General features: G+C 39.7%; 2 protein-coding genes across 6 annotated transcripts; both read left to right on the plus strand.

Moving 5' to 3' along the window:
• Nucleotides 1-2,698: 2,698 nt before the first annotated feature.
• LOC110065548 (coagulation factor XIII A chain-like) lies at nucleotides 2,699-21,449 on the plus strand. 5 transcript variants are annotated; one of them, XM_089274449.1, is made up of 22 exons: nucleotides 2,699-3,031; nucleotides 4,329-4,529; nucleotides 4,815-4,949; nucleotides 6,003-6,203; nucleotides 6,480-6,614; nucleotides 7,269-7,469; nucleotides 7,713-7,847; nucleotides 9,100-9,315; nucleotides 9,661-9,837; nucleotides 12,836-12,963; nucleotides 13,708-13,890; nucleotides 14,336-14,605; nucleotides 14,996-15,114; nucleotides 15,608-15,715; nucleotides 16,028-16,208; nucleotides 16,837-16,972; nucleotides 17,156-17,259; nucleotides 17,795-18,037; nucleotides 18,947-19,231; nucleotides 19,751-19,911; nucleotides 20,101-20,243; nucleotides 20,761-21,449. In XM_089274449.1, the coding sequence occupies exons 1-22, from the start codon at nucleotides 2,778-2,780 to the stop codon at nucleotides 20,903-20,905; spliced, it is 3,861 nt and encodes a 1,286-aa protein (XP_089130575.1). In that variant the 5' UTR covers nucleotides 2,699-2,777; the 3' UTR covers nucleotides 20,906-21,449. The 5 variants fall into 5 exon arrangements, with proteins under 5 accessions (XP_089130575.1, XP_089130576.1, XP_089130577.1 ...); XM_089274450.1 differs by having other exon boundaries at nucleotides 7,731-7,847; XM_089274451.1 differs by having other exon boundaries at nucleotides 4,833-4,949.
• Nucleotides 21,450-22,316: 867 nt separating this feature from the next.
• Nucleotides 22,317-27,357, plus strand: LOC110065561 (phytanoyl-CoA dioxygenase, peroxisomal-like). The gene is made up of 4 exons (XM_020772710.2): nucleotides 22,317-23,172; nucleotides 24,457-24,606; nucleotides 25,498-25,632; nucleotides 26,805-27,357. The coding sequence occupies exons 1-4, from the start codon at nucleotides 22,348-22,350 to the stop codon at nucleotides 26,856-26,858; spliced, it is 1,164 nt and encodes a 387-aa protein (XP_020628369.2). The 5' UTR covers nucleotides 22,317-22,347; the 3' UTR covers nucleotides 26,859-27,357.
• The last annotated feature ends 516 nt before the right edge of the window (nucleotides 27,358-27,873 follow it).

The raw sequence follows: 27,873 nt of genomic DNA on the forward strand, positions 1-27,873 counted from the left end.
CTCCCCCCCCCCCGGGGGTGCCAAGTCATCAACCGTCGTAAGCGTAAGCATCAAGATAGCGAATCAAAGGGATCTAACGACTCAGGAACACAAATTGTAAGTTTCGAAATCTTTTGTCGCTTCAACTGAGAATGTTATAAATAGTAATTTATGTCGCAATTATTTCAATTTCAGTTGACTACGATGTAACCACGGACGCAACGAACCGTGTATAGTGCAAATAAATCTGACACCTTTGATCCCTGGTGGGCTAATCTTCCCACTGAGTAGCACCTTCAACCATAGGAGCGAATCACACATACATATAGCACCTGGACATAGAAGTACAACTTTTGAACATTTTGTGGTGCAACCCTAAAACACGGAATCCGGAATCCGGAACCGGAAACCAGATATTATGAATGTCTAACAAATAAATATAGATTGTCGTTACTTATTTTCTTTGCTTTACTTCAACCACAAATTGTAATTGTTAAAAAAATCTTGACTAGGTCTGAACAACCCTTAGCTGTACATCTGGCCCGGTTGTTCAAAAACTGGATGAAGCTATCCATTGTGTAAATCACTATCCAGTCAGGGTTAGTGATTTTTCGGGTGGATAGAAATTCCCATAACCTGCGAGCAGGCTCTAGTATCTGTCTCTAGTGGCCGGCTGAGCAGGCTCTAGTGTCTAGTGTCCTATCTGCGTTGGCACGTGAGCGAGTGCCTTCTCGCGGCTTCGCATCTCGCGCCCGCAACCCAAACACAAGAGCCTGTCCACTGGCACGCAGGCTAAGTTACCCATCTTTTGTTCAACCTGGCCCTGGTAAGAGTTCTTGCATTGATCAAAATTGCTCTGAGAAGACTGGTGAGTAGCGCAATAGCAACAAGCTATTGAGGTGAGTTTCTGCCAGTCTTTTAGCATCTTTTATCAACTTGTGGTCTGATCCGTTTGCAAGCGAGAAGCAGACGGAAGCAAGTGTGCAACGTTTCTATAAGTTGTTTTGATAAGATGGCCGGCAAGAATATCTAGTCTAGTCGAGAATATCTGTTGGGAAAAACAAATTTGTTTAGACGAACCAGGTTAGCCTTTGGACATCGAAAGTGGGAGGCGTGACCGTCAATGTACATAGGGCTGCCACTGACGGAGACCCTGTTCTCTATGACATTTTCTACCTTGTTCATTATCTACTAGACATAAAGGCTAAATTTATACCTCCGGTAAATCGGTAAATTGCAGATCTCTTATTAAACAAAATGGTAATTACCAGCAAGCTTATTTTAGAGGCTCTCAGGGTGATTGAAATCATATTACGACGCACTTTATTTAGATTCTCATAATCATAGCCCTCACTAGGAATAACAGTTGCACGAATTTCTACAGACAGGGACAAGTTTGAGGCATCTTTTACTAGGCCTCTTATTTTTGTACAGGCAAAAGGTATGCAAAATAACTTTCGCGTATTTGAAGAAGTTGTTTTCCTTGACTTGTGGATTCCGGAGTCCGGTTTCTGGCTTCCGGTTTCATATATTCATTTGCCGCCCACTTAACCCAACCTATGCCACCCACCCACCAGTTTGACCGCCTGACCCACCTGGTGACGTCAGGGTGACATCACGTTTTCTCGAATTTTTATTGGCGGCCAATTTTAAAGTTGGCGTCAGCGGTGGTAATTTGGCAGCTATACTACTACTCATGTAACTCGAGTCGCCGGTTACAAAACATCAGTTTATCTCAAAATTCGTAAAAACGAAAGTAATTCTCCATAACTGTTTTCTGATATTTTTCCCCCAAATATGGCCAAATGCTAAGCTGCATTTTGTTTCTTTTTCCGACATGGTTGATTACTGATCATGAAATACTGAAACAGCTATATTACTGCTGTCACGCTCGCACCAAGAGGAATGAAGCTTGACCTACCCTTCATCTTCTCTTGCAGTAAATAGACAAGTGGCCGCTTAAAAAAGGGTGTGTTTGCCAGAAAATTGACTTTGGGTTTGGAAAAAGAGGTCATTTAGGAGCCGCTGCGTCCGACTATCGAGTAACTTTCGCGCCGGCTAAACCCTAACTGGTATATCATGACTTCTCTTTGGTGTGGTTGCCACAGATGTAACTTATGCTTGCATTGGTCGGTGACCATGCATGCATGGCATAGTAAAAATAACATCTAGAGATTCAAGACACACCAGAAAAAAGTCGCGATTATTTTGATCTTAGGGTTTAAGGTTCATTTCAGCCGGCGAAGGCTAGCCTATGTAGCAGACGCCAAAGAAATTTCGCTGTGAAGTATTAAGCGGCGGTATGTTAGCCTCTGCGACCCAGGCTAATAAAAACCTGCCACCATTTTTCGAGAGTTAAATTAGTTTATTGTTAGAGGAATTTTTATCGGTCAAGGAAGGATTTTTCAATGACTTGAGGACTTTTTGTCGGTTGGAAAACACTTCTGTTTGGTCAAGGGTTGACTCAGAGTAAAACAATTTCATCTATCCGTGTGTAAAAATGCCAGAGTTCCTACTCTTTGTGCCTTATATAAAGTGGCAATATTCTAAGTGGGATTAAAAAGGAGTGACACGCTAGTTCAGTGCAACTCTTGATAGAACCGCGCGAAAACAGGCTTTTCTAAGTACATGATCATTATCCTGTGATAAACAACTCCTCGATATCTGATTGGCGATATCGTTTTCGTTTCTTGAAATTCCCACCGCTATCCTTAAAAAATATCGCAGAACTGTTAAGGCTTCAGGACTCATAAGGTCTCCGCAGTTTTGTTGATTGAGCATTGTGGTTAGCCTGTGAGATGTATCGTTCTAGTGTTCCTTACTACAGCAGCAGGACGGCAGGGTACTCTGCCGGCAGTGGCCGATCAAGTGATTACACCCGACGACCGGATTCATCTGCGCCATCAGCATATTCTTCACGTAGTTCGAGCTATTCATCTCATCCAAGCTCAACAACTGTAAGTCTTTCTAGCTCAAGCGCGCCTTCAACAAGTCACAGCGTTTCTGCTTCATCTCGAGGACGCGACTTGACAAGCGCTCAAGAGAGTCCAAGGTAAGGTTCGAAGCTATGTCAACGGAAAAAAAACAAAAATTGATTTTCTTTCTCACTTCGTTGAGAAATATGTTCCTGGGAAAACCAGTCTCTTTTCCTTTTTTCTTCTGTCTTGTTTAAGCATGAAGTTGACTTTAAAAACTCGTGTTCATGCTTACTTGCTTTGAAAGAGAAGTTAATGAGATCACTAAATGTGGCGATGACAAGTTTTCAGCTTTTGGCTTAATTTTATAGAACTTAGAAAGCAGGGAATTCACCTGTGAGATGTTGTTCGTTGTTCCTGTAGCGAATCACTAGATTCCGTGATATGAGTTTCGTTTTTGTTTCATAATGATACTTCAGTAAAAAAAAAAAATGTAGTACTCTCGCTCTGAAAAAATACAGAACTATAGTGGAATTAAAAATCTACTGCCCTTGGTACTAATTTAAATGGGATATATTCCTTTCTACCTATTAAAACCTTAGAATTTTGAATTCTGAAGAGAAAGGAAATGGAAAAGAGTCGCAATTAAATTCCTTATAAAAAAGAGAACTGAAGCAAGAAATTTTAGACCCACAGGGTCTTCATCAGTAAAAACCGTTTTCCTTTAATTTGTAAACGCCTTGTTTTGTCTGACATTATAAGATAATTAATATTTGCGATATAGGAAAAGAGAAGAGGAAACTTTATGCCGGGAGAGGGTACGGTATTAAAATAACAAGATTGAGAGGAGATTATGTCAAATGATCAAATATAATTAAGATAAACGATGTTGGATGCGCAGCGTCAACTGATCACAAAACAACTTAAATACTGCTCTGTAACAAAGCTGATATCGTTAAGGTCATTAACTGAAGTTAAAATTTGCCAAACGGAGTAGGAGGAGATGCGTAAATCCTGAAAATACTTAAAAATATTTCGTGTAGTTCAGTCCAAACACGCGGTGGCCTTAAAAGATGAACTTTTTTCTCCTTAAAGTGCAATATTAAGCTTGAGATTGGCGACTTCAGTAATTTAACCATTTAATGCTAAACACTCGATCTTTATCAAAAGCGTAATTCCTTCGGCGAAACGCCGAGATATTAATTTAGTGAGAAATGAATTTATTCGCAGATTTGTAATCAAATGAATGCGAATAATATTAAGGATTCATACCGCGAGTGATATTTGAAAATTCTTTCAAAAGCCTTTGGGTTAGTGCAGTTTGAAATAATTAATTTAAAATGACACAGATTAGAATCTACCGATTAATCTCAAATAGCGTGCCATTAACCCTCACTTGAAAAAAACACATTAATTGCAATAATTTACGTTTAGGTCTTCGGGTTATTCTGAATCAGGGCGAACATCCGACTACGGCAGACCGACTGAGTCCGCAAGACCAGCTGTTCTTTCTTCTTCATACAGCTCAAGTTACTCTTCTCCAAATGCAGCGACTGAAAGTTCCATCCGTCCAAACGTGACTTTCTGTGCTACTGGTTCAGAGCGCTCTGGAAGTACTTCAGCAGAAAGTCCAGGGTATTATTTTTAACGCAATATTAACCTAAAATTCAGGCTAAAATATAAACTGTTGAAATATTTAAAGCCTCCTCGACGATTCATTGTATGTGAGTCACTGGCAGAAGAATTACAGCTAATTAATAAACATTTTTCTGCAATTAGACAAACTAAAATTATTGCAAAAAGTGTTACAGTAATCGTGCTTCCTTTCAAGTTTGTTATGATTTAGACTGAGTTTCATATTTTGTTTTGTAACATAATCACATTATCGCAGTAGAATAACTTTATGAACTTATATCACAGAACTACTGGTTATTCCAGATCAGGGCGAACATATGATTATACCAGGCCAACAGAATCTTCAAGATCAGTCGTCAATCCTTCAAGTTATTCTGCTCAACCGAGTGCAGTCAGTACTGGAAGCTCGAGCACTGTAAGGTATGGAACACTCAATAATCTCAAAGCACTTCTACAGAAGAAGTCGATATGATCGATGTGTAAATAGTGTTAATTGGTGGTTTTTAATGCAACGAACCAATGAAAACACACAAAAAAGTACATGTAACCCCGGTTACCCATGGCGCCAAGCGCGGGAAGACGCGTGCGACCAAGTCGCGATTGATTTTGGTCTTTGCATCTGATTGGTTGAGTTGGCAGCGGGATGTTTACTTAAATCAATCAGACAGGATAGAACTGCAAGCCAGCGCAATTGTGAATTTAGTACTTTTCACATATACAGTTAAAAACGTTTTAGTTGAACATTTGAAATTAAGACTTGAAAGCCAGTTGGTACTTAACTACTTGACAGAAGAACTTGAGTTTATCAAACGTTTTAAGTTTTGGGCGTTAATATATTAATTTGCTTCAACGAATCTTTATTCTACGTGCACGGTGAAATTTTTCAGATTTACCTGCATGACAAAATAGTGTATTCAGGGAAGAAAAAAGGTAAAGTCTGCATACGAGGCTAGTGACCCATCAGACCGGCGCTTATCTCCGGTTTTTGTCGCATGAAGCCACTAAGAGAATTTCTGCTTCCCCCTGGATGAGATGCTGGTCCATCGTAGGTTTTCCCCACAGCATTAAATTCGCTGGAAGCCATTTATACACCTGGGTGAAGAGAGTCAGTGCGAGAGTAAAGTGTCTTGCCCAAGAACACAACGTCCCAGCGGGTCTGGGTCGTCTTAAACCCGGACCGCTTGATCCGGAGGCGAGCGCGAGCACCAACTATGAGGCCGCTGCGCCACCACAGTCAGGGAGAGTTTTCGACAAAAATACGGAGGTTGGCGAAACGGCCCATGAAAACTCAACTCGCCTATGAATCAGGATAAGGGCGAATGCGGGGGAACTGAAACTCCTCATTTAAGACACCGAGGTGTAAAATTCACCCGGCCAGACCATGAACAAACAAAAAAGAGCCCGATTAATTTCAAATAGCATGTAGTTATCCCTCACTTACCAAACACTAATTGTAATATCAATCACATTCAGGTCTTCGGGTTATTCTGGATCAGGGAGAACATCAGACTACAGCAGACTGACGGAGTCCTCAAGACCAGCTGTTCCTTCTTCTTCGCACAGCTCAAGTTACTCTTCTCCAAGTGCAGTGACTGAAAGTTCCACCCGTCCAAGCGTGACATTCTGTGCTACTGGTTCAGACCGCTCTGGAAGTAATTCAGCAGAAAGTCCAGGGTATTGTTTTGAACGGAGTATCAACCTAACATTCATGCTGAAATGTAAATTGTTGAAATTCCTCCTTGCACGATTCATGTATGTCAGTCTCGAGAGCTGGCAGAAAAGTTAAAGCTGGTTAACGAGAAATAATACAGAGAAAATAATAAACTAAGCTAAAAAAGTGTACCGTGCTTCTTTTCTTATCATTTGGATTGAATTTCAGATTTCGTTTTGTTACATTATAATAGCCATTATCGTAACAGAACAACGGTATGAACTTATGTTTTATTTCAGAGCTTCCAGTTATTTTAGAACAGGACGAACATATGATTATACCAGGCCAACAGAATCTTCAAGATCAGCCGGCAATCCTTCAAGTTATTCTGCTCAACCGAGTGCAGCCAGTACTGGAAACTCGAACACTGTAAGGTATGAAACATCTCAAAAAGCACTTACAGTTCACTAATTATAAAGTACAAATAAAATAGAAGACGATATGATCGTTGTGTGAACGAATAAGAACACTGAAATAAATACATCCTGGCCCTGATCCTGGTAACCCGCGGCGCAAAACGCGGGAAGACGTGTGCAACCAAGTCACGATTGGTTTTGGTCTGTATATGTGATTGGTTGCGATGATGGCGGAACTTTTTTCTGAAACCAGTCAGAAAGCGTTGCAAGACAGAGCAATTCTGAATTTAGTACTTTCCACACTTATAGTAGGTAAAACTTTTGATTGAACATTTGAGAGACTTGAAAGCCAGTTGTTTATTCCACATGCACGGTGAAATTTTACAAATTTACCTGTATGACAAATACGGCATGAAGAAGTCAGGGAAGAGTTTAAGACAAAAACACACAGGCAGGCGGCGAAACCTCCCATGAAAGATCGGCTCGTCTGTGAATCACGACGAAAGCTAATGCGTGGGAACTGAAATTCCTCCTTAAGACACCGACGAATAAAATTTACCTAGGCCGTGAATAAACAAAAAAGGAGTCCAATTAATTTCAAGGACTTCAAGTGGCTTGAAGTTATCCCTCCCTTAACAACTTTTTAATTGTAGTAAATCAAATCACATACAGGACTTCGAATTATGCTGGATCAGGAAGACGATCAGACTACAACAAGCCGACTGCGTCCACAAGACCAGCTGTTGTTTCTTCTTCATACAGCTCAAGTTACTCTTCTCCAAGTGCAGCGACTGAAAGATCCACCCGTCCAAGCGGGACATTCTGTGCTACTGGTTCAGAGCGCTCTGGAAGTACTTCAGCAGAAAGTCCAGGGTATTGTTTTGAACGCAATATAAGCAAAACATTTATGCTAGAACGTAGACTGTAGGAATATAAAGCCCCATTGCACGATTTATTGTATGTGAGTTACCGCCAAAAAAGTTAAAGCTGGTTAATTAACGAGAAACAATTCAAAGAAAACAATAAACTACCAGTAAACTCAAAAAATGTTCAGTAACCATGCTTCTTTTTTATCATCTGGATTGAACTGAATAACTCTATGAGCTTATATTACAGAACTACTGGTTATTCCAGATCAGGGCGAACATATGATTATACCAGGCCAACAGAATCTTCAAGATCAGCCGTCAATCCTTCAAGTTATTCTGCTCAACCGAGTGCAGTCAGTACTGGAAGCTCGAGCACTGTAAGGTATGGAACCAGAGTATGAAACATCTCAAAAACCACTTCAGTAGTTCAGGAAAGTGCAATACAGAAGCCGGGATGGTCATGTATATTATTATTGTGATAGAATGGGCTTTTAACACAACCAACCAACTAGAAAAGATCGAGGAAAATACATGTAGTCCTGGTAACCCGTGAACGCCAAGCGCGGGAAGAGGCGTACAACCAAATCGCGATTGCCTTTGGTCTTTGCATCTGATTGGTTGAATTGATGGCGGGACTTTTAAAAAAACAAAAAACAAAAAAACAAAACAAAAAGTATACTATAGGTAGTTCTGAATTGAGCAATTACCACAATTATAGTTGAAATTTGAATAAATAAAATAAATAAATAAATATACATTTATATAGCGCCATTTTCCACTAATTGTCCATGGCGCTTTACAATACTGCCTCTGATGATGAGAATCTGATCTGGTGGGGTAGTTTATTCCAGAGCCTTGGTGCCGCCACGGAAAAAGCCCTTTCACCATACGTTTTAAGATTTGCTCTAGGCTCATCAAGCAACCTGTTGTTTGAAGATCTTAGTGTCCGACCAGAAATGTTAAATTGAATGTGAAACAGCAATTTGGTGCAAGTCCTCTACTCTGTTTCAGGCTCAAATTTTTGTGTTAATCACGGTGGCAACTGAATTCAGGCCGTTCACACAGTTTTGTTGTAACATTTGTGCCAGGTTTCTTTTAAAAGTAACAAAATTTGTTACATAAGCCTTTATAAAATAGGTTGTGCGGGAGAACAAGCAACCGAAAACTGAATGATTTACTATTTCCAATATTTTAAAGATTCTGGATTCGAGTAAAAACTTCATATTGCTTTAGCGATATTAGAGCAAAATACTCGATATTTGCTGCCCAAACCCAAGACGAACGAATCTGCACAATATACACACATTTTTATATTCTTATACATTCTTAGATCTTTTACAGTAGTTATATATTCTTAGATGGTTTAGTTAAATATTTATAACCAATTATAGATACATTTTTACATTTTTATTTTTCTTTCTTGGCGCACCTGTAAACTAGCTGGTGTGTCCTGTAGACTCATCAAGTCTATGGGACGCACCGTTACCACAGCTAAGTGTGTTGTCCAAATAAAATAAACTGTCTCTGTCTATGTCTAAATGAATAATTTGCTGGTGAAAAAAAGAAGATTCATTGACTTCATGTTAGTGTGTTTCGCTTAAAAACAATAATCTAAAAATTATCATCAATTTTAGGGCTAGTGGTTATTCTGGAACCGAGATAACATCTGATTCCAACAGGCCAACGGAATCCTCGAGACTGGCAGCTCGTTCTTCCTATATCTCGAGTTCTTCCGCTCAACCAAGTGCAGTCAGTGTGAGCTCTACTCATCCAAGTGCGAGTTCAGCAACTTATAGTGCGTCCGGTTCAACTGGCGCCCGCGATACGTCACTTGGTCACGGAGTAACTAGGTAAGACAGTGGTAGCATTATGCTTAAATACTGGTATAATCTGACCTGAGAGAGTCTGTAGCGAGGATGACAGGCGCTCAACTGTACAGGAAACAAGAATCTTATATTATTCACGGGACATTGCCAGATAAAATCATTTATAACTTTTGATTAATTAACCATTTAGTAGTAAGTTTAAATACTTGCTTTTTCAGTTTACAATCTTTAAACAGTCATTTCATTTGTTTAAAAAAATGTTTTTCCGCTCCAAAATTTGACTTGTGTCTTTTCGTGAAAAGGACAATCTACTTTAAATGCGAGATTTAGTCTGAGAATAAGAATTTTTGCTTCTTTTATGAATTATAGGACCTCGACTTATACTCTATCAGGAAGACCGTATGATTATTCCAGGCCGACAGAATCATCGAGGCCCACCGGATATTCTTCGTACTCCACCGACTCTTCTCGACCAATCACGAGTTCACGGCACCCGGCGAGTTCCTCTGGCTCTCCTAAAGTATCGTCAGCTGACGGAACTGCAAGGTATTAGGCAATATTGTAAACCAGTTTATATTAAATACCTCGAGATAAAAACGGCAAAACATAATGATTTTGTAATGCAATTGCTGGAAATCTCGAAACGAAAATTAAAGATGCCTCCAAAGAAGAAGAGCGTGCATCTTGCTGTACACGATCGCGTTTTAGAGACTTCGCCTTTATCATTAACTGGAAATGTTTCTTTTTAGAGTGGTTTTCAATTCAAATGAGTGTCGTAAAACGAAACCAAAGTAATTACTGTGCTATGCGTTTGGCTTAATTAGGACACTCGCGCCACTTTGTCATCAGATCAGAAGTAAAATCAAAATCAATTGTCACTAGCTCACACACGCTTTCCCGCGCTTTGCGTCAGTTACATGTGTTTGTTTTGAGTTTTGATGGTTCACTGGATTGTCTGTCTGCTTTGTGATTGGCCACAGTGATACGACACTAAATTGAACACCGTTTTATTTTAATTAATTGATTTATTTTCAATAAACTTAGGATTAGTCTGCTTTACATGCACGCTAAAATGAAGTTGCATCGTATCAGCCAAATTTTGACAAGGGGGACTTATTTCGAAATGCATGCACAATAAATTAATCAAAACCACATTAAGAAAGAAGGCTTACATTCGCCCACGCGGGTTAGCTCAGTTCATAATGATTATATATACACAAAACGTCTCCGCTTAATCTTCACGTAACAGCAACAGGATTGTGCAGTAGGATGTGATTTACAGATCAGTATTGGAGATTTCAAACATGGTTGACACTGATCGATCTGCAGACAAACACCCACTATGTATCACCCGCTCGATGACGGCCACCTGTTACAATACCTGGTTAATTCTAGTACAGTGTGCCCGTTGTAGAGAAATTCAAGCGTGTAAACAACATTCAAAGTTTTCCGCCAAGGCGTTTTTGGACAATATGCAACCATGTTGTATTCTCAGCAGCATACATTAACGCCGCCAAATGAAACTACTGTGTCGGTAACAAACTGCTAAGCCATTAAATGGTACTGAAACCAAGTATTTACACTTTATCCACGGATTTAGAGGATAGCCACAGCCGTGCATTGCCATGGAAACACAGGGTGTAGTTTCGGGTAAAAGTATTTTGACTTGATATACAAGACAAACGAGAAAAAAAAAAAGAAGAAACGGCAGATTTTAAAATAAACTCGCATATGATGCAAAAGTTGCACCCTGTATGCGGTCACTTGGTTCACATTTGCAACTTGCAACTTAAATGTTCAAAGGCTTACTTAATCACAGAGAAACAGTATTAGCTTACACGCTGCTTAATTACCGCATTTCACAGGTGCCGTTAGAAACCGCAGATTTTCATGTAACGCCTAATCACACAAACTGCACGAAAAATTTTGTTGGGAGGTGAGCAATCTGTCCATATAATGTTAAAGTTTACATTAAAACAAAGATCTCTAATAAAGGTGTTTGCAAGCAACTAACGCTTAATGCTGGCAGGTTATGGAACCCGGTAACTGAAATTAATTTTTTACAGTCCCAAAAGTTTCTGAAACTTCTTGGACAAAAAAGAAATCACTTTTTTCCCTTGGAGCAGTTCTACAGAGCGCCAGCTTGAAACCTAGCCAAACTTAAAGTTAATTCGTATAGTCCGTTGATAAGAAGTAGCTTTACTGAGGACGGCAACAACATTTTACCACAGCTGGTTCAAGTGATGCAAGTAAAATATGGCGACCTCCTGCCTAGAAAGTAGCAAACATACGTGTAACATGACAAAAACAGACCGTATTTTGAAGAACTGCCTAGCCTGGAAAACAACGACTCAACGGAACGAACATCGAAGTTATTCAACAAATACATTTCAATGACATCGTTCTGGCTCGTGCAACGTCAACCAACGTCAAAAAGGACAGATATCTTGACAGCAACTAAAAATACTACAGGAGAGGAATATGTCAAGGTTGACGAGCGACATAATCGAAGGTCTCGGAAAAATGCTGAAAAAATAACACATAATATTAATGACGGCCACCAGAAAACTCGTTACAGTTCGCAAATAGGTTTGATCTACCTAAAACCCGTTGTTCACTACACGACGTCAGTGTACTTTCATTCAAACAACGATCTTTCCGAAGAACCTCGATCTCCAAGAGACATTAGGTACGACATATATAGCACTTGTGTTACTCAGTTTAATTTCAGTTTACAAATTCAGCTATTTTCCGTGAAAATTAAATATGATAGCTTAATTACGATAATTTATGTTGCATTTATTTCTAATTATATCACAACTAAAACGAGTTCATTACTTGACTGTTAGACTATACGACATTTAATAACTTCTAATTCAGCACCAGAATTTTTTATTAAAACTGATGTCGTCTCCCCGCCGGTTTCGCACAAAGAAAAGCTGTATATATTAGCATCAGAAGTATTTTAAGATTTTTATGTGTCAACAATTAAGATTGAAAACCTGGTACGGTTCCCCAAGCAGGCAGAAGAAACACATTTCCTATACGTATTAACAAAAAGAGGCTAACTAAATGTGAAAAGTATCTAATTGCGTGTTTTGGTGCTGTACTTACATGAGCACTAGCTGTTTCAAATACGGTCATGAAAAATTCATTTCTCCTGTAATTGTGTATAATTATGCTTTAAAATTGTTTGCTTTATTAATTACTAGAAGACTGAAAACCAAGCTCAGTCGCTAGATATCTAGGAAAGATTAGGTAAATGCCTGAGGTAAATGCTTAGATATATATTATTCACCACGGAGTGTTACAGTTCTACATGCTATCTTGAAGTTAGCGGAACTATTACACTCCAGAGAATGACATGTTAGAAATCATTAAACTAGTCTTGATTAGAGAGGGAACCGTGTTGTTAATTTTTTATTTTTGCTTTTAAACCGATTCCAAAAGGCCTTGCCGTCCATTATAAATTTTCTGAAACAAGTTGCAACATAGAGTCGTAACAGCCATTGGTTCTGATATTTTTGTTTCTTTACATCCTCAGGGCTGAGGTTGAACGAGTAAGATGTGGGTTGCTAGGCGACGGAGTGAGTGGTCGTGCAAACGTGATATCGGATAAAGAATTTCGGGACAAGAACAAAGTGCTAACGACCTCTGACCAGCAAAAACACGGTGAGGCCCACAATGTTTTATTTTCAGTTCATCCAAAGACGAAATGATGTTTGTATGTAGTCGAAGACGAGTGTTTCATTGGCTATCTTCATTTTTCGTCGATTTCCACTCTTTTTCCCTGGCATGTAGTAGACACAAGTATTTATCTCCGGGGCATTTCGCTGTCCGCACTACTCAACACGGTACAAAAACAAACTCCACGAAGGAAAAATTATTGGTGGATTTTTAGGTGTAATGTGCCGATTAAAAACTATCATATAAATGCGCACTTTCCGCGAATAAGAAAACAGGTGTAATGTAGCCGTTATACGTTTGTGATACAATCGCTCGAAATTCACCACTTTCCGATTTCAAACAAGGGGTTTCTTGTTCCAAGTTGAGTCATAACCGCAGTCTCGCTTACAATTGGCAGCAGACGTACTTGAGAAACTTTAAGAAAATGGCACTTAACGATATTTAACCCCATATTCTGTTTCAAAATATCCCCGGCCCGAATTCAATGTTGTTATTGTAGGCGCTGGCGGGTTGCGGGGCAGCGGGGGGGGGGGGGGGGGGCATGTTACCAAGACGCTTGAATATAGGATTTTACTGCGAAGTATCTCAACACTTTAGTGGCTCATTGCAGCTCTTGTTTCTTAACCTTACGAAATTAACAGCATTGTTTCTCTCTCTTGCTGGATGCTTATCCGTTGCAAAAGCTGTTTTTATCATTACCTAATCGGGCTAGTTAATTTTTCTTTTCAGCCGCACAGCTGACAACCAGGGACATCAACCTGCACAAGCATGAGAATCGTCGAGCTCACCACACCGACAAATACGAACACTCGAACTTGATTGTACGGAGAGGGGAGAGTTTTGACATCACTTTGATCTTCAACAGAGCTTACGAGACCTCCAGAGACACCATCGTCTTGCAGTTTGTTGTTGGTAAGTGAAATCAGATTATTTGTTTTTAAACGACATAAAACGAACTTGTGCACTGAAACGTTATTTTAGCCAAGGACAGCAAACAAAGGCCAAATGTTCATTTTGCGGCATATTGTTGACTTTCAAGTTGTATACTGGCTCCAGTCGTTCGAGAGGTGGATAACGCTTTCCACCGGATAAATCACTATCCAGTGGATAGCGTGGTTTGTTTTGTTAATTAACACTTATCCACTGGATAGCGATTTTTCCGGTGGATAGCGTTATTCAGCCTTCGAACAACCGGGGTCTGGTGTATTCAAGGAAAGGCTTCCAACTCATTCAATAATTAGATAAGGAGTGAAAAACCACCGAAATCAAAAACCCCAACGTCCCATTGCTTCTTATAAGTCGAAAAACGTCTGCGCTTAATTCTCCTGCTTACAAATTTCGTTTTTCCATCTTTCAGGTCACCGACCTCAAGAAAGCAAAGGATCCATCATCCGGGTACCAGTCAGTCAAACCAAAGATTATGCATACGGCGCATGGTCAGTAAAGATCGCACAGGACAACGGAGAAAATATGCGCCTTCAAGTAATACCACCAGCGGATGCCGTTGTGGGTAGATATCAGTTTTATGTGGAAACTAAGACCAAGGTGCCTGGTACAGACAAACAGGCAGAGTTCCGTTACCAGTACCCAGAGGAAATAATCATCCTGTTTAATCCGTGGTGCAAAGGTTAGTCCAGTACGAAAAGCTTTCGATAAGTAGCTGAAACGATTGTACATGTAAATAAATTTGTGGAAGGGTACCTTATCAGCTAGTGAAATCTACTTTCTCTTTTCCTGAAGGGAGAGTTACGTTGAATGAATAGATTAACGTTAAGTTTTTGTATGAAATCAGAGTTTTTACGGCATGCGTTGCTTTCACATGTTTGTCACCACAGTGTGCATTTTAATTTATTCCTACTGAATAGATTTACTTGCTGGTGTAATTGTAAGGTATTCACGTTCTCACCTTAACAAAAACACCACTGAGCCAGTATCTAGCCGAGAGACAGATTGTTCTGAAATTTATTTCAATGATGTCTTTTTTTTGTGTGCTGGGTGATTTTGTTACAATTGTCAGACGATACAGTGTATCTAGACCAGGAGATCTCACGCGAAGAGTACGTGCTAAATGACAGCGGGCTAATTTGGATGGGAACCGCCAAGAAACACAGTGGAATGCCATGGAACTTCGGCCAGGTGAGTTAGTGAGAGTACTGTTGTAAGATCGCAACGCCTTGAAATGGTGTTATTTACGCGTCCGGTTACTTAGCAAGTGCATTTTGTATTGTATTGTATTACGTGTTGGAATATGGCGCTTGTTTCGTCGTATAATTTATTCAAATAGCTTTTGGGCAGTGCATTTTTAAGTTTGCGGATCGGAGAGTGGTATCCATAATCGAAGCATCTAGTGCAGTTCAGTGTTGCCGTATCTCAGCCGTTTATAAGTAAGTAATCACAAGTGGTTGATCCATAGTTAAAGTGTGCGTTTGAATTGTCATTGCTCGCTGGAGATGGTTTCACGTCTTTTTGGTAGCTTCAACTGTAATATAAAAACTGAGTTAACTCTATGGAGTGTTTCCTAAACTGCGGAAAGAGAAAACTAAACCAACTAAGCAGTTTCGATTCAGCTTCGTGAGTTTTCTTTCAGGTTTATCTTGAATTCTCACATTTCATTTTCCATTTTTTTCAGTTCGAAGATGTGTCTTTGAACTCTTGTTTGTGGCTCCTGGAAAGAGCACAGCTTGCTACCGGGGCGCGTGCAAATCCTCTCCGAGTCACACGCTGTATCTCTGCCATGGTAAAATGTTTGCTGTTTTGTTGTACTGTTAACAGTTATTATTTTTGGAGATATAGGATTCTCGCGAGTACGTATGCGAGTGGAAGATCTCACACTACAAGACTGAGCCTAAGTTTACAAAGGCAATACCATGGAACAAATTCGTTCCCAGGGTCTCCCTTCTACCCGCCCCTTGTCGCCCTTCTCCCTAGATCGGGAAGAAGAAAGGCCCGCAGAACGAGGTTGCACCATGCAACACTATGGTAAGGTCAAAACACCAGTTTTAAGCTTCATTGCAGTACGGAGTCATCTGAGTCCATGTGGTGTTTTTAGGCAAACTTCAATGATCAAGATGGAGGTGTTCTTTACGGTCGCTGGGACAGTAACTACCCCAAGGACACCACCCCTCCTACAGCCTGGTCTGGTAGCGTCGCCATCTTGGAGCAGTTCTGGCAGAAGAAGAATGTGGTGAAGTTCGCTCAGTGCTGGGTCTTTTCAGGACTTGTTACTACATGTATGTGGACTTTGAACCTTGAACGTCTTGCTTAACTGAAATGTTGTGACACAAACAATTCTTTAAGCATATAGAGCAATTTTCCGTGGTTAAATAGCCTCGCTCATCTAAACAGTAGGGGCGTTTGGAAAATTCGAGACAGTTATGCATACAAAGCCGAGACGCAGTCGAGGGTTTGCATCATGCACTCTCCAACACCCAAAAGGTTTCGATGAACACAGAAAAAGTACTCTATTGCTTTTATAAAATATTTCTCAAAAATTCGCTCGAATCTAAAACGTCACAATCGTGGTTTACATACTCTTATCTAAACACACCTATCAACCAATGAGAGCGCGTGTAGTATCACAGTTATTTTATGAATAGAAGTATTTTCCATTCTACATATGGTTCACAAACTGAGCAAAGCGCTAGTGTATTCTTTGTTGCATGTTGGACCAAATAAGAGAACTAAACTATTAATAACTCTTGTCCAAGAAACAGAAGAGAAACCTTTAAATTGATCCAATTGTATAATGCTATGTCTATGATGGCTAACCGGCCAGTGAAAACTATTGAATTGCATTATCCCATGTTCAAGTTTTTAATAATGCTAATTAAACCTCGCTGATATGTTTTATTTTCTCAGTGCTTAGGGCGATAGGTATACCCACCCGGTCAGTGACAAACTTTGCCTCTGCACACGACTCAGACGCCAGCATGACCATAGACTTCCATTTCGACGAGGACGGCAAACCGCTCAAGGAACTAGACGACTCTGTTTGGTGAGAAGAATGTATTGTTTCAGTCAGAAATGTGCTTATGTGTTAAGTTGGAACTCGCGAAGACCGTAAGTGCAAGTAATGGGACGACAAAAGACGACAAAAGTCCCTTTCCCAACCTCAGCTCACCCTTCGCCATTCGAGCAAAGGGCAAATTTAACACCTAACCTTTTATCGTGATTTCAGGAATTTTCACGTGTGGAACGAGTCATGGTTCAAGCGTCCTGATTTACCAGATGGTCATGATGGATGGCAGGCTCATGATGCCACACCTCAAGAGACAAGCTATGGTAGGAAAATCTATTTTTCTCAAAGCCAACAAAGCAATAATTAAAGCGCGATTTCTCTTCTCAAGACGCGTCAAGCCCATTGTCTAAGAAAATATCGATCGTTTCTCAATAGAAATGTTAAAGACTCAGTTTAGGAAACAGAGCCTGTGTAGCAGTCATGACCTTTCTGAAAGAGAAATAGACATGTTAAAGCTTGGCGTGCCTGTGGGATGGAGCAAAAAAAGGTCAATAGAAGAGGAAAGTTGTTCACTAACAAAAGTAACAACGTGAGCGAAAAGATTTGAAGCTCGGTTTGGAAAAATCTTTAAACCAAACGTAAATCTTTTCGCTAAGTAATACTTGGGATTACTTTTTAGAATATTGTTTAATTCACCTGTCAACTTATCGTAGAAAACTTTTCAGCGGTAATTTGTTTCCCAGTTACCAGGTAGTTGAATACTGGATTACATGCAGCGCTTACTTTTAAAAATAGTTTACGCGTTCCTAACTAAAGTGAGCCGTATTACGTCATAATATTCCATTATCAAACATCCAGGAGTATTTCGTTGTGGTCCAGCCTCAGTGAAAGCAGTGAAGCAAGGAGAAGTGTATCTACCCTACGATACAAACTTCGTGTTTGCTGAAGTGAATGGCGACAGAGTCTTCTGGGAAGTGGAAGAGAACGGTCAAATGAAAGTGATCAGGGTTGATAAAAAGTGCATTGGAAAGATGATCAGCACCAAAGCTATTGGCAGTGACAAGAGGGATGACATTACTCACGAATATAAACATCCTGAAGGTAAGGTTGAGGAAAAATGCTTCGACAGGTAACCCAAGCGATGTCTGTACGTTATTATTAAGATCGTAAGTCAGCAAAGGTTTTTGTTACATTTGCTTAGCGCCTTAAAGGAAACCAAAGCAAACTGAAGAGCCCATGTTTTGTGGTTAGGCTTTTAATTCAATGAATAAGTCATGGCCAAAATAAACCGTTAGCTTAAATAAATCATTTCTATAGTGCGTTATTCCTAATCGATTTTAATGTCCCCGATCCTGACGATCCTTTTAAACTGATTTTTTTTATGAGTTTCTTGTATTAGCAAACTATTATTTTTGAGTTTTATTTTGAACGGAAAGAAGCATCTGTTCCTTTAACAATCTGTTCCACAGCGAGAAGTCGTTCTGAATGGTGAAACAAACTCGAGGTACCGAACGGATGTAAAACAACTCTAATCCGCCGAATGGGTTGTCTGCGAAAATCAGGCTCCCCGCCCCCTAAATGACGGTACAGTTATGCCCTTCGACCACACCCAACATCCCAGTTAATAGTAAATTTGGGTTACATACATGCAGGCTGGAAGATTTTTTTGTCAATCAATCAATCAATCAATCAATCAATCAATCAATCAATCAATCAGTCAGTCAGTCAGTCAATCGGTCGGTCGGTCAATCAATCAATCAATCAATCAACTAATCACCCAACTAACCAATCAACCAATCAATCGATCGATCGATCGATCGATCAATCAATCAATCAATCAATCAGTTAGTCAATCAATTATTTGCCACTGCTTTTACCATACATAAATCATTGACTTTACAATTGCTTCTCTTGTAGCAGGTTGATTTCAGCAAGCTTGTTATATTAATTAGAGCTTTTCACTGACCAGCTGGCTCGTTATTAATTACTTTGCCATTTCAACAACGATAGGTTCCATACACGAACGCCGTGCTGTAGAGATGGCATACAAGTACAGCAGCCGCAAAGATCAAGCCATCTATGGACTGTCCATAGAAGACGTGAAATTCTCTTTTGAATTGCCGGATGACGTGCCCATTGGAAAGGGCGTTAGCGTGGCATTGAAGATGAAAAACACCACTTACCAAAGGCGTACAATCAAGGGAAAGATGACAGGAATGATTGGTTTTTACACTGGGATACCATGCAAGGATTTGAAGGAGGAAGTATTTGAAATCATTGTAGACCCAAGACAAGGTGAATAAAAACCTCAGAATCGGTTTCTCGTTTCTTACAAAGCGTATTTAGACTAAATATTAGGACTGCCTTCTTTGTGCTGCACTGAAACAGTACAGTTGTAAATGTTTCACTGAACAGCTCGACAAGATAAATCATATTGTGGCATACATCAAGAGACCATGATCTACATACATACATGTAGAGGAGATGTATAAGGAAAAGGTTTTAGGAATTGTATAGACAAACTAAGGTATGTTTCAAACTCTTCATTCTGATTACGTTTTCATGAAAGAGGACAAACTTTTAAGTGTTCCTTTTCGTTAAACACCACACACAACAATGCTTGGTTTCGGTTTGTGCAAATAAAAAGTCTACTTAAAAAGGGCTCGTTATGAGATAGAGGCGTGCGGTTAAATGACAAAAATAAACTTGAAAATGACACCATTGGCAGATCTTCATAATATAAACAGGAAGACTGGAGGAATAATCGATCCGTTAGTTGCCTTAATCTAGCTGCTCTCTTTTATTCCACTGCAGAAAAGAGCTTTATCATGGACTTCCCAGCAGCGATGTATCTTGACAAGTGTGAAGCAGATGGAGGGCTCAAGGTTTATGTCAAGGCGACCGTTAAGGAAAATGGTCAGAGATTTGCTTCGTATGACACAGTTGATTTCCAGAGGCCCAACTTAATTATGGAGGTAAATGTTGGATTTGATTTACTAAGCTTATAAAACGGGAAGAGTTGGAAACAATGCGCTTGAACCGAAATTACAGCGTAAGTGATAGCAAAATTGTGGTAGCAAAGTATTGACAGTTTTCGCGAAAACCTTCGCCTAGACGAAAATCAACCACCTGTATTTTTAATTTAATGAGCCATTTTTCTTTAGATCACTCGAGGTGAAGCCAGAGTAGGCAGAGACTTTGAGTTCAAACTGTCCTTCGTGAATACTTTACCAGTCAAAATAACAGGAGGAAAGTGGTACATTGAGACATCAGGAACAAACCCAAAGTCTAAAGTTATTCCAAACAGGTAAGTATTAAGTAAGTATTAGTATTATCACAGGACATTTCACCGCTACCGCTCCTCTCCGTACTTGTCTTTCTTGTCCCTCATGCGGCCTTTCAATATGGTACATATGTGAGCGCGGTACGACAAAATCATTGTGGTACTGCAAGACGCGACGGTGGTGTAGATTAACAAACTGAACAGCAATCTGTAAAAATCAGTTCGGTTAACCCTTCATTCACTCAGAAATGTAACCAACCAAAAACCCCATTAAATGCTGCATATGCGTCGGCAAAGTGGGACAAATTTTCGCCTTAACGTCGAGGAAAAGTGAAAAGTGAAAAAAAGTTAGCAAAAAGTGGTGAAGTTCAGTTCTCTTATTTTCAAAGACGGTACAAATTCGAAGGTTTACTGCCTGTCTCATGTTATGACCCAGTTCATCGTCCCGACGTGTTCATTTGGGGATGCTTTGTACGTAGGACTTTTACCCACTTTACCTGCTCATATATTGACTACATTTACTTGCTTGTTTATATTTCAGCGCAATTGTCCCAGAAGGAAAAGAGGTGCAGACCTCTTTCAAATTAACGCCTTACCGCGCGGGACTGTGCAGAGTGTCTGCCACCTTCAGAGCCGACATGCTCAGCGGTGTTCGAGGCACGGGTAGCGTGCAAGTTATGGAATAAAATCCGCTGCTTCACAGCTATGCGTAACATGAAACCTGGGAATTACTAGAATAAAAAGACCAAAAAAAAGAAAAAAAAAAATGAGAGATAGTGGGACGGATGACAAAGCATGAGACAATTTTGGATCAAGGCAGAATTCTTAAAATAAGTTTTGGGTATCTTGTGTTCATTGGCTAAGCTTCAGTTTCGCAGTGTAGAGATTTGGATTATTGTCACGAAGAAAAAAAAAAAGAAAAGAAAAGAAAAAAAAGGGGAAAAAAATCGAATGCTGTGGTTTGATACTGTGATTCGTAACCTGTAAATGAGGTACACTGCACTAAAACAAGACAATGTAATCTTTCACTAACAATAAAACCGATGAAGGCTTCTTTTATAGAATTGCGGAACAATTTTGAATCATAGGTTCTTGCTACCTTTCCTTTCTTTGTCAAATTAGGATAAACAGATAGCTTAGATAAGAACAGAAACACAGCAATAGCATAAGAGTTTTGGATAGCACCGTTTTTTGTAACTACTATTAAAGAAATTGGTATAAAATGAGAAACAGCCTGTCTGGTTTACTACAGTTGCAAACTGTGAACCTCTGATGAATTTTCCTTGATCTCGACCCCTTCTGTTTTACCTTAGACTACGATTAGTCCCTCTTTCGCTTAGTCCGTCGTGCGTGACGCGAAAGAAAACCGCGAGAAAAAAATGGCCGCGCGAAATCCTGGGGGCGCTTCTCGCCTCCAGGATTTCGCGCGGCCAGTTTTTTTTTCGCGATTTTCTTTCGCGTCACGCACGACGGACTAAGCGAAAGAGGGACTAATCGTAGTCTAGTTTTACCTCCGTTTGATGAAATGTACCCGTTATTTACAAACAAGCCTTGTAAGTTTTTGAGGTGACTTACTTTTCGTCGTTAAATTCTAGCCTACCGTGTCTGAAAAATATATCTAGGAGTATCCCGAGCACTTTTGAAGACTTCAAGAGTGGTATTACTACCAAAACTTGCAACCTCTTGTTCCAAATTTCAATGGAAAAGCCCTGGAAACGAGAGACGTCAAGTACTCATTCATCAGATCTTGTCGCGCTTTCTAAAACCCTTTTTATATATCTGTCCTGTCCTGTACTGTGAGATTTACTGTCTACTTACGTACCCGCTGACTGCGCTCCTCCTCCGAAATGCGAAGGCTCGCCACCAGGAGCCAAAATCGATTATGGTTCCTGTCGCCCCTCTATCTTCCTTCCCCACGAAAGATTGTCTGACGAGCCCAAAGAATCCAAAGACCTTTTGCGCTGGAGTCTATCTATTACGCAGCTGTTATTTGGGCGCGAAACACAACGCTTCTCTCACACAGCAGCGTTGCGTGACGACGACCCAAACTGAAAGGCTTCGTGGGAGATCGACTTGGGGTCCTCCACGTTTGGTTGGTCGTAATTGACTTGGTACACTGGTCTATAAAATGCTTAAGACTCTATTCTGTTCAAATCACACTGTGCTCAAATTTGCAGCCTGCGTGCATCCACGCCTCCCCGCAAAAAACGGAATGGGGAAGGAAGGGGGCGGATGCCGCTCAAGGTTACCCATAAAGCTTCACGCTGCTGAAAAGAACAACAACAGCATTATGGCGGATCGCGTTCAGAAGAGGCTTGCAGTGATTTCAGAGCATCTTACCCCTCAGACACTGCACTCAAACTCGTCAGAAGTATCGAAAACGACCACAGACGTCGCCGTTCCTGATAGTCTGGTGGTGCCAAATGATGTCTTGAGCCAAGAACAGGTCGATTTCTATAACAAGAATGGCTACCTGGTGATCCGAAATCTTGTTCCACAAGAATTTCTGAATGAATATCTTGAACGCTTCAATCAAATATGTGATGGTGAAGTCAGAGTACCAGGCATCACAGTGATGAAAGATGTCACTCACGTGAAATCCAACCGTCCTTCAGGCGAGAGAACAGTAAATAAGCTTCAGAATTTCGAAAACGACGAGGTTCTTTTTAGTTACTGCGAGCTGCCACAGATTCTAAAGTACGTGGCCTGCTTCACCGGCCCTGACATCAAGTCAATGCATACTATGCTGATAAACAAACCTCCAGATCCTGGAACCATGACTTCACGTCATCCACTCCATCAAGATTTACATTACTTTCCTTTCCGTCCAGCCAATCGAATGGTATGCTCCTGGACGGCAATGGAGAAAGTGCATCAGCGAAATGGATGTTTAGTGGTACAGCCAGGAACCCATTACAATCCACTTCTGCCACACTTTTATCCTAAATGGGAGGTGCGTTGTCTCACTTTATAGCATATATTGGTTTATCCTTTTTGAACGGCTAGCTGTTTTAACTTGCATCATTAACATGGTCTAAGTTTTTTGGTAGTATAAAGATGTAATTTTTAAAAATTGTCATGCCTGGTATTTCAGGCTGCCAGATTTGCCAAACCTTGAGTTTGGGTATTCTCTCTATCCCCCTCCACTTCTACTTTCTCTCAAAAATGTCCATGGATTATTCTTTTGCCCAGAAGTTTCTGAGAAACATCATTAGACTTGCACACTTTGACAAAATACTGACGCACTGACCCCTTAGACATGTAAAAACAGCAGGAAAAAGAGCATTTGAGAAAAACCAAGGGCTTGCATTTTAATTTGGACAGAGGTTTGGTTTACGGAAAAGTGAGCACAGAATAAGTTGGAAGATCATCAGGTATTCGTAACTGTTAGAAAATAAAGCAATGAAAATAAAGGAGAAACGCTGGCAAATGAACATGCCATGCACTCGAGTGACCATGGTCAACATGCACATGGTACATTAACCAGAAGTTAATTTTGGCGACCTATCCTATCCATCCTATCCTAAAAACTGGTTGATGCTTACACAGGTTGCCTGCAATTAGTTGCATCTGAGCTCATTTGTCAGAGTTTTCTTTTTTACTTTCATTGCCTTATTTTCTAATGGGTACAAATACCATACTAACCTTGATGATATTATCCACTTATCCCAAGCTCGATTTTCCGTAAAAAAATACCTGCACCAGTTGACAATCATAGGAGAGGAGAGTCCGAAAACTGTAGTGCATCTGCTATCTTGGAAATTTCAGGTCAGCTAAATTTATGAATGAACCTGAATCGGTCTCACTGATAGTTCTGGGCTTTATTTTCTTTTTTCTGTTGATTTTATAGGGGCTCAGTAGAGGGGGTCAGAAGTGGGTCAGCTGATTGGGGGTCAGTGTTTTTTCAAAAGTCCTTTAGTTAGCCTGCTTTGTTTACATGCCCTGCATTAAACAAGCATGACTGAGATGCTTGACTAGGTACCAATAAATCACTTTCTAAGCAATTTTTTTTGTTGCATTCATGTCACCCACCAGTCAGACTTTCTTTTGGTTTGTCATGTGTCATATATTCCTCCCAAACAGCACTGGGAAGGAGTGTGTGATGCCTGACTTGTCAACAGAAAGTAGTCTGAGGCTAAATAAATGTAATAACTTGTAGCTATTTGCTCTCGCACAAAACATTTACATGTTATTTAATTGTCATTAACTGTATATGAAATATAACAATAATTTTCAGGGTGGAGTGAATTCAATGTATCATGGCATTAAAGATTATGATGCTAGTATCCCATTGCTGCACTTGGAAATGAATCCTGGGGATACAGTTTTCTTTCACCCTCTTCTCATACATGGCTCAGGTGCAAACCAAACAACTGGATTCAGAAAGGTACCACTCAAACAATGATTCATATTAACCTTGACACTTATTTTATTAGGGTTATATTATATTGCATGTACATAGAATTAATTGTAGTTTAGCTATATTGAGGAATGTTTTAAGAGAGGCCATTGTTAACCCTGACCACCTGGCACAAAACAATTCACTTCCTTATAGTCACACAATAATTTTTGACAGCTTTATTTAGAGCGTTTAGGCCTACCATCCACACTAACCTGTCATGAAAACACTCTTCAAACCAGAGGAATTTGAAAATGGTGGCCTTTCGTTTTTGTGTAGACAGAAAACATTTTGAAAACAGAGCTTTTTGAAAATGATGGCGTCACTATAATGATAATCATGTGATTTCCCTGCACAAGTTTTCCTCAAACACAAATCCTAAACGACTGGTGATTGTCGCAGTTTTAAATTCCTCCAGCGTAGCATGGACAGAAAATTCTCCAGGCCGCACATAGTGTGGACACGGCCTTGAACATTTGTTTTAAAAATGTTGTTAAACTATTCTTTTGATAAATGTATATTGTATTCCTTTGTATGAAATTATTTCTCTTCAAAAATTTGTTAATGTACACAGTGTGTACTTGCCCTTTTCAGCAGATTATTTTGCTTAGTAATAGATTAATCTTCTGCCAATCCTGAGAAGGGTGGGTGGGGCTGGCGACATTTGTGAGGGTTGTTTTAGGAGTACAGTGTAAAAGTACCATTTATTTAGACAAATTGTGCTAGTAGAGTACAATGTTATTTTCTCTCCTAATTTTTAAGTGTGATACGTTGACAGTACATGTACAGTATGCGTTTGTTGTGTATGATTGTTTGTTATTATCTACACTGTAGTATTATATTTAACATGAACTCAGACTTGTGTATTTTTATCATCAGGCTATCTCAGGTCACTATGCCAGTTCTCACTGTTATTACATTGATATCAAGGGAACATCACAGGAGTATATTGAAACAGAAGTTTTAGGGATAGCACGCAAGAAACTGGGCGATGATATTGATTTTTCTTATACGGTATGTTTGTAAATATTTTCTTTAACTTGAATTTTATGTGTGTGGGGGGGGGAGGGGCAAGGGGTAGGGGGAAGGAGAGGGGGAGGGGAAGGGGGGGAATGTGGTAACCTCATGGTTGTCCTGTTGGACTCCAGACTAAGTGATCTTAGTTTGAGCCTCAGCCAGAGTCATTTGTACACTTGTGTTGTGTCATAATGTGTAGTTCCAGAAAATATCCACACCTCCCCTATGGAAGGGATTTTTTCTAACACCTCCCCACCCCTCTGGAAATTCCAGTTAAGCTTCATACATTTCTTCAAATTTTTTTGGTCTCATAGAACCCCCACCCCCCAAGAAATTTCAATCCCTTCTGTGGGGGGAGTATGGATATTTTCTGGAACCGCAAAATGGCCTATTTCAGCCAGGAGGATAACTACAGAATAAAGGCTGGGTTGCAGCAAGCATTAGGACAGCCTCAATGACAGAATAATGGACATAACTTGTGATTTGCTATCATCTTACACAAGGGGAATACTGACAACCCTACTTGCTCATAACATAGATATTTTTTACAGGTAGATTTACACCATCTAATATTGATTATTTCTTGATGGGTAGAATTAGTATTTTGTTAATGGTTCATGAATATAAAATATCAAACTTAATTTCCCTTTTCAATTTTTGTAGCCCTTGCTTTTTTCTTTTTTCTTTTATTATGATTATGAATATGATTATGATTATTGTATCTATAACAAAATTCTTGATTGTAATTGGTTCTCTGCATGCCTATTTGTTACGTAATTGGCGTGCAATCACGTGGGTGTCCAATCACAGGTATCCAATTTGAACTTTTTGTAATCGGATACCTGTAATTGGATACCCATGTGATTCGCACATCAATAATTATTATGCTTGCTTTAATGGCTTCCTTTGCACTGTTTCCTACAGTTTTCAAACTTATGAAAAGAGTTACAGACGTTTTCGCTCAAAAGAAGTTCTCAAAAGACATTTTAATTCTGAAATTTGTTATAGATACGATTAATTAGTACTTAGACCTCATGTCGTACAATTCAGGGAGTAATCATGCTCATAATATCGAATCGTCTAATTTTGAAATTACTCGCACGATTACTTATTATTATTACTTATTATTATTTTTACTATTATTATTATAATTATTATTTTTGCTTTAGGACATTTGGAGATTGAAAAGTCGGCTGGTGCAAGGCAAGGAGGGAACCCTGTGACATGATGTGTGGATAAATATGAATATGTTATTTAACCAGCAGTTGATAAACATGAATATCTTTTTAACCAGTGATTAAGAAATATCAGTCTGTTATTTATCCAGTGATTTTCATTTAGCAATCTTTGAGTCACACTTCTAGACTGATGCAGCTTTTAATCCAATTTATCATTTTACAATGTGTCTGTGAGCAGTAACTGTGTGCAGGTTTCTGTGATGAAATGATTTAACTTTCAAAGATGTCGCAATTCTCTTCATGGGAACAAAGAAGCAATTACCTGTTTTTTTTTGTTTGTTTGTTTGTTTGTTTGGAAGTTTGGAATTGATGAATTTACAATTAATATGGAAACATTGAATCCAAATAATTACACATTTTCATTCATCTCTACATTTAATGTACTTTGTGGCTTGAATATCTGGTGCGGGAGTCACATTGTGGCTTCAATAACTGGCCAGAATGGAAATTGTGGCTTTAAAAATAAAGATATGTTTCGACACAATTGATGTTTAGTTGTTTTAACTAATAGCCATAAGACAATTAAACTGAACCTCCCAGTGGTACCATATGTACGCACTCCTCTGTCAGTGGCCGGAGCTCGAGAGTGACGTGTCGGTTAAGAGAAATAGCCCGTGCATTACGGAGCGATTTGGGTAAGGGTGCGAAGATTGGGAGGGGGGCGTATTGGTTGCTAGATATGGATTGTTAGACGACTGTATTATTCCCTTATGCATTGACCGGCAACTTAACGGGGGTAGGGGAGGTGAAGGTTTGCGCATCCAGCTAGAAGTATGTCGGAAAATATTTTCTTTTGCTAGTGTCTATGTTTAAGTTCCATGCAAATTAAATCCTTACTCCTTTAACCACCTCGCTAGATCATTTTTCTTGATCTGTTTCAGCTCATGTTTGGACGATCTTTCATTCCTCCGTCCCTTCCTGCAGTTAACGCGCGAGTTCAGACAGAGCGAGTTTTCCTCTGATGAAAGTGACACCATTTCTTACAGCTGTAAGAACCTGT

The sequence above is a fragment of the Orbicella faveolata genome, unplaced genomic scaffold, assembly GCF_042242905.1.
Source record: "Orbicella faveolata isolate gen_17 unplaced genomic scaffold, um_ofav_v1 contig_1, whole genome shotgun sequence".
In the NCBI taxonomy this organism is placed as follows: Eukaryota; Metazoa; Cnidaria; class Anthozoa; order Scleractinia; family Merulinidae; genus Orbicella; species Orbicella faveolata.

Excerpts from the sequence above, each read along its gene's own strand:
- LOC110065561 (XM_020772710.2), top strand. The coding sequence starts at position 22,348 with ATGCTTAAGACTCTATTCTGTTCAAATCACACTGTGCTCAAATTTGCA. Across the intron at positions 24,607-25,497 it reads AAACAACTGGATTCAGAAAG|GCTATCTCAGGTCACTATGC; the intron begins GTACCACTCAAA and ends TTTTATCATCAG. Across the intron at positions 25,633-26,804 it reads ATATTGATTTTTCTTATACG|GACATTTGGAGATTGAAAAG; the intron begins GTATGTTTGTAA and ends TTTTTGCTTTAG.
- LOC110065548 (XM_089274449.1), top strand. The coding sequence starts at position 2,778 with ATGTATCGTTCTAGTGTTCCTTACTACAGCAGCAGGACGGCAGGGTAC. Across the intron at positions 9,316-9,660 it reads CTTGGTCACGGAGTAACTAG|GACCTCGACTTATACTCTAT; the intron begins GTAAGACAGTGG and ends TATGAATTATAG. Across the intron at positions 13,891-14,335 it reads CGTCTTGCAGTTTGTTGTTG|GTCACCGACCTCAAGAAAGC; the intron begins GTAAGTGAAATC and ends TCCATCTTTCAG.